The sequence below is a fragment of the Lasioglossum baleicum genome, chromosome 11 (genome assembly GCF_051020765.1).
Source record: "Lasioglossum baleicum chromosome 11, iyLasBale1, whole genome shotgun sequence".
In the NCBI taxonomy this organism is placed as follows: domain Eukaryota; kingdom Metazoa; phylum Arthropoda; class Insecta; order Hymenoptera; family Halictidae; genus Lasioglossum; species Lasioglossum baleicum.
This window is the reverse complement of record NC_134939.1, coordinates 9,917,289-9,924,078: the sequence shown is the minus strand read 5'-3', so window position 1 is coordinate 9,924,078 and position 6,790 is coordinate 9,917,289. Positions and strand designations below refer to the sequence as shown.

General features: G+C 42.4%; 1 protein-coding gene across 3 annotated transcripts in view; it reads right to left on the bottom strand.

The window, feature by feature from the left end:
• Positions 1-6,790, bottom strand: part of LOC143213237 (uncharacterized) — a 183,731-nt gene that overhangs the window by 42,396 nt on the left and 134,545 nt on the right. For 2 of the 3 annotated variants that reach the window (XR_013009920.1, XM_076432889.1), the window contains one exon: positions 67-194. The exons of the other annotated variant lie outside the window; for it this stretch is intronic. Coding sequence is in view for 1 of the 2 variants with exons in the window: in XM_076432889.1 (XP_076289004.1) it covers positions 149-194 (46 nt within the window). In the remaining variant the exon portion in view is untranslated. The remainder of the gene's footprint in view (positions 1-66; positions 195-6,790) is intronic. 3 annotated transcript variants of the gene reach the window in all.

Genomic DNA, 6,790 nt, shown 5'->3' with positions numbered 1-6,790 from the left:
CTGTAAAAAGGAGAACTCCGGCTCGGTATTTACTTCTACGTCTATCTGCATAATAATGATATTTACTCGTGCTACAGCAAACGTTGATTCCGAATGATCATGTGCTGCCAGTTGCAAGTCTTCTGCCAACTTGGTACCGGAGTCAACGCTACTCCCCAATTTCGTTTCCTTTCTGCGTTACTCTGTTCTCTTCCCTGCAATTAATCATATTTTGTGGAGTCAAGGAAAATTCAGGAAGCATTCGGTAAATATTTTTAATTTCTTGTTTATATTTGAAGAAAAACGGTTAAGTTAAACGGTGTTAAAACAGTGATAATATCTCTTCCCAGACTTCACTCTCCAACCAATCCCACAAAAAAAGTTATGGATACTAATCGCCCCTGAGTAACAAGATTTACAAATCCCCACCGAGAAGCATATCCTCCAGTAATCTCTTAAATCGTATCGGAAACTCGTGCGATAATCGTTGACCGTGAGAGAGGAACTATTGGCAAGCAAACACGCAGGCCGACGAAGCGACGTGACGCGACGCGACGCTGCAAACAAACGAAAAGAAAAGAAAAGAGAAAGCTTCGGGAAAATAGAACTAAAAAGAGGAGCTCCCGTAGAAAATGAAACGATATCGGCAACAAGAAACTGTCGGCGTCGAAGGAACGATAAAACAGCGAAAAAGGAGTGTCCTCGACGATACCAAGGTAGGAACAAGGGTGACAAAAAGCGAGAAGAAAGGATGCTCATTCAGCTCGGACAGGTTTTCCTATATCGGTGTCAATCCAATCAATGGTTTATTAACCGATGCGCGAACGACGGCAACTACCGGGACCCGACGAAGACAGCAAAGCAAAAGAAGAGGAAGAAAGAAAGAGAGAGAGAGAGAGAAAGAGGTGGATGGTTGTATCGGAGAGAGGATCGCAGAGAATCGACAGACGAACGGAGGACCAGATGGAGGGGTCCCCAGCTAGTCGGTTCGCGGTTTGTTTGGACGGAGAACCTTAACACGTGGTCCCGTGGTACACATGCATCCTGTGTATGCTCTGTCAGGGTGTGAGGAGAGAGAGGAAACTAAAAGAGAGACAGAGGAGAGAGGGCCAGCGAAGTGACCGAGGCAGAGATGGAGGATAGGTGGGGTTGGTCAGGGGTGGTTGAAAAAGAATAACGCGTCGGAAGGAGACGCAGGCGAACAAGAGAGACAAAGGTGAAGAGCAGGGGGTAGCACACCCTCTCTCTATGGCAAACGTTGCATTGTTTCTGTATTCCGAGCGACGAAGGCGGACGAGCTGATAGAGGAACGAAGAGAGAGAGGGCCAGGAAAAAAGAAAGGAGGGCTCTATCGGTTATTGGAAATCTGTATTTTTGTAGGACATAGCTCTCTTCCGCGTTAACCCTCGACCGTCTACTCGGCCGGGCAAATCGCAGCAATGGGTCAACCCCGATCGTCGTCTCCATCGGACAATTCAGAGACGCGGTTAATGGCGACTGATGCTTTCAATCTACGTCTATCCCCCCGGTGCTCGAATGCAACAGGGATTCAGAATCCAGCCAGATTCCAATCTAACGTACAATGCCCGCGTATTAAGGGCTCCGTTCGGCTGGCCGACGCCGCGCCGCGAGCCCCGCGTTTATGCGAAATTACGCCCAGTATCGGATCCTACGTTTTGGTTTTTCCCAGCCCGTTCCTTCTCCCGCGAGGCTCACTCGCATTCGTTGCTTGGTTTCGATCGGACATTGTTTATTCGAAATTTTCATCGTGCCTCGGCCATCGGCGATGTGTAATTTTGATGGTCGATTGGGCAGTGTTGGTTCTTTTTTATTTCATGGTGGACGTGGCATCTTGGTTGTTTTGAGAATTTGTTGACTTTGTTGCGTCGGTTCTGTAGGCATTTATCGGCTACAGCTAATTTTTATATTTAATTCGTGCATATTAAACCCGGTGCTGTATTCTAGCCGAATTTATCGAATATCGCTAATTTTTGTATATAATTATTACACTTCCGTTGTTCTCTGGCTTTTAATAAGTTAATTTAGATTGCACGTTTTAAATTACATATTTCCATAAAATAGTATCAGTGATGTAATACATAAATTATTTGCTTCTCGTAGAACATCTAACTTAAATTAACAATTATACCATATAAAAATGGCTGGATTTCTGCTTACGATTAAAACGAAATCATTTCGAAAATTGCTGTTCTGACAATACCATTTTGCACAGATGCCAAATATTCTGCCATCGAACTTTAAATAATGTCCGGCTGCCCCGGCACCCTTTTTCGCGTTCCACTGGCAAAATGAGATTATTCTTCCAGCTGGTTGGTCACCAGCAGCGTCTAATACCATCAGGCCGAGGCTCAGTTTTGTCAGCAAGCGCGGTGTACACGCAATTCCTCTACACTGGCAATTTCACAGGTGCACGGGCTTCGAAATGGGCCACGGCACGTTATCATAGGGGATACACAGAAGCCAACAGGACGTACGGCCATGCGTAATATCGGTCATTGACAGCGATAGTGTTCCGCAATGTTCCGGAGAATGTGCGTTCACGGTCACGTTACATACCGGGTGGCGCTGGTTGCCATTCGCTAATGAAGACTGGTCGCGCAATTGGTCGAATTAAACGAGAAATTGACTTCACGGAGCCTCGGACTAGTCCCTCTGACTATTTCGCTAGGAAATCCTCCGCCTGTATCACTGTAGACTGTCAATTCCAAAAGTACTAACCCTGTTTACAAATTAATTGGCACACGCATTAAATTAAATTCGGTGTGACTAAACATATATTTTTAATCATCCGTGTACATATAATAATGAACTTTCGTATGGATTTCTGGGATGATGACGTTGCTGGTATAATTTGCTGTTACACAATATTTACAAAATTTTAGTTCAGTGTATAAAATGGTGTAAGCTCCACATGACGCATTCGAAACGTCTTTGCAAAATAAAAGGGGTAGTTGATGAGATTTCTGTAATTACGTAAAAAATTGCTTGTATGATCGTTTTTGTGAAACACATATTTCTGAGGTATTAAAATGTTCTGCGAAAATTAGGCTCACATTAAAAATAAATCGCATATTGATTAAGCCCTTGCCAATAATTTTGTTTTCACAATTTTGTTCTCAGTCGTCGTTTCTAGTATAATTTCAGGGATTGCAATGTACACACAGCCAATCTGCATAATCATGTACGTCCAGTGGCTAGACAAACAATGATCTAAACAGCACATACAAGGTGTCCCACGTGAAAAGAAACAATTTATACTATATTCTCAGATACTATACACACAACGTCCCATTTGAACACCACCAATATTTGCAGACATATTAATTAATGATTCACGTGTGTATTGAGTATACATTAAGCAACTAGAACCGAGTGAATTAAAGCAACATTACATACTAGAAGCCATCAGGATTTCTACTATTGTAATAATTCTGATTCAAGTGTGTGAAGGCGATAGGAAATAAGTTGGCGATATGCTCGGGCCAGCCTCGATCCCATTGATTTAGAGTATCAACGTTCATTCAGAGCTGCTTGGCCATATAATCATGGAATTGCATACCAACCGGTACCATCCACCCAGTATACAGTTCAGTTTCATGTACGTGGCTGTTAACGTGGGACATGTATGTACAATAGCATTGGACCACCGATCGGGGGTGGTAAAGGGATAGAGGGACACGAAGGGGGTCAACGCGCGTTAATTGGTCCAGTGTCAAGGTCAAACCTCTCTGGCGTGTCATCGCATTATCATCGATTATTGGACATATCTCGTGGTCAGTTTGAGATTCACAGAGCTGACAAATCAATGACAATGGAATGATAAGACGTACGTTTCGGTTCCGCGATGATGGTACGTGGATTTCGGTTCCGTGATTCCAGTCGAACTGCCCGCGCATTCCAATTTGAACTTTCGGAAATCTTCGTCCCACTCTGTACAATCTTCCCTCGAGTTATTCGAAAAATTTCACGGAAACTGCCCCAGTAAGAATATATTTTCTTTATATCTTAGAATCTTATACATTATTAGAAATTAATTTATGTGAAGGATTTATAGAAAGTAACGCAAGTAGTATTGTTGTTAGTATAGTCAAATGTGAAAGGTAGAAAAACTATTATATATAAAACAACAATTGTTAGTTCATGATGGAGAGTTAAAAATAATCAAATGTCCGAAACAACATTTTCAACCGAGTACATTTCCAATGACTGAACTGTCTGCAACAGAAGCTCGAAAGTGGAAATAATAATTTCAGATGAAGGTGCATTATGCTAATTAAAAAAACTTCGTTACATTATTAATGAAATTACTAATAACTTCTGGTCTATTTTAATCAATTAGGAAATCAATGCGTTGGAATAACGCGAATCTAAAAGAAGAAATTCCCTTTATCAGAATAAATATTCGTTTAGCGAGAAGCACGGGTTTACGCGGTGTATCGGAAGCATGATTATTTGTCCACGTGCACGATACATCAGAGCCACGTGGGCGATCACATCTTCATCGCGACAAAGGTCGCGGATTACGCGGGCGAGTATCGGAGAGATAGAAAAAACGACGAAAAGGAAGAAAACTACACCGACGCGGCGGACGCGGCAATAAATCGGTCAGTCCAGCCATTCGACTGTGGGCGTTTCTTTTTGCTTCTATTCGATTTTTTCCGCGGTCAGCTGTTGCATCGATCGAAAAACGAATGAAACACCGCCGCCGCCGCGTTCCACCTGTCTACGGATGTACCGTGCACACATCGATGAAGCGACGACTGTTTATATTTCCGTACCATGTACACTGACTCTTTGTACAGATTTAATCCCGAATGAACATTTCGAGTGATCGTCCAAAAATCTTTTCTCTCGTATTACGTATGTATTTATTATTTTGTCCGGTCGAATAGGTTTTTCTGCGGAAATGAGATCGTAATGCAGGTTTTTAAACTTATCAGTTAGCAGATTATTTTTAATATTTCCGATATGGTATCTTCGCGAGTATTTACGAATGGGCTGTGACATTAAAAAGCAATATTTAAAATATTATAAATTGCTGAGTTTGTTAAGGGAAGAGTCTGTAAGAGTCGTTGGCCTAACCCTTTTGATACCTTGCTTTCTTGCTAGTTTTTCATCCTGTCTTTTGTTAGAAAATCGATAAACCTGTTTATTAGGGAGCTAATCTGTTCAGGTTCAGAGCTTCTGAACATGTTTGCAGTTCTAAAAGACTGTGTAGGCTCTTCTCAACCTCACGCTATTAAATGCTACGCGACTTCTAGTTTAAATCGATACCTTACAACACGTTATGCAAATTTTTATGGTTGTAGATGTTTTGCAAAAAATGTTTCGTTTAGGTACTTCGGAGACTTACTAAAGAGAACCGATAAGACTAAATGTATCTATTTTCTGCATTATTATTTGAATAGAAAGAATAGTAAATTTTCGTTAATGTTCATAATATATAACAATTACCTAAATAATCACTCCTTATTAGAAAGTTGGTGTCAGAAGTGAATTCCATTGGTTATTATTAAATTGCGGATTTTAATGCGAACGCGAGCCTGTTGAACGCACCGAATTGCCAACCTCAATGAAAGCTCGATAAATTTCTCATTTTATTTATAGATAAAATCTTCAATGAAGAGTATATGTTACCGATTCCAATTACCGCGGAAGAGACTCGAATAATTTTAATGTGCATAAATACCCGCAGTCTATTAATTATTGTACTGTGCGTCTCATCGAATTGTTCCATTGCGTGCGTAATCGACAGCACTGTTGTCCCGTGCCCGACACTGATTCGTCACGCATTACGACAAATGGACTTCACCGTGTCCCGCGGACAGCTAAAATGCGAACAGTTCAGAGCATTGTCCACGATTCGTTGTTAAGAAATTCTGTTGAAGAAATCTGCTTCTCCGTAATACCCAATTTCTCTAATCCTAAATCTGTTTCGCTAAAATTTGTTATCCATACAGTCGTTTTCATTTTCATCTGCCTCACACAAATTAACACTTTGATAATGAGTAATTTATTTAGCGGAATAAAAACTGAAAGGTTAATACTGAAAGTACTCTTCCAACCTTCTTTCGAAGGCATTGAGCCAAATATTTCCGTTTCCCATTTCTTGGAGACGCGGTACTCAAAATGTTAAAAGAATTTTGAATTTTGAATTAACATACAGTCCGCAGGAAACACTCCATGCCTAAGCTACCGAGTAAGATAATCCGTTCCCATGAAGCACGGCCGCAAAGATCCAGTTCAAGGAACGAACATGACTGTTCTGGAGAGCACAATGGAAAAGAATGCAGGTAAGGTCGGAGGGTCGAGTGTCAGGGCCAGGCACCGTCCGAAAACGAAAGTAAATGACGCGGTCAGATACGGCTGGTAAACGGACAATAACCAATCATGTGCAATTAACCTCTGACACTATGACACCTAAATACTACGAGATACCTACATAGCGGTTATGTTCCCATTATGTGGCCGTATCGACATGTGTTTCGTGCCGTGGCACGCCGGCGTACGGCACGCTGTGTGCCACGGTGGACCGGGTCGCGCCACGCTCCGCCGTAACCGGCGCACGGTCGCGCATTGTCTGATACCGTTCACGGGATCCGACGCATAGACAGGCCTGCATATGTACACCAGACATATTGATACACAGTACGATGCACACCGATTACATAATAGGCCTATGTCGCGCGCGCGGATCGGCCCTCGCATCGCCTAGCCGAGCTGTGCAGCCAACCTGCCGGACCCGACGTCCCTCGATCTCATGCAGTTTACTTGATCGAGATAACTCAGT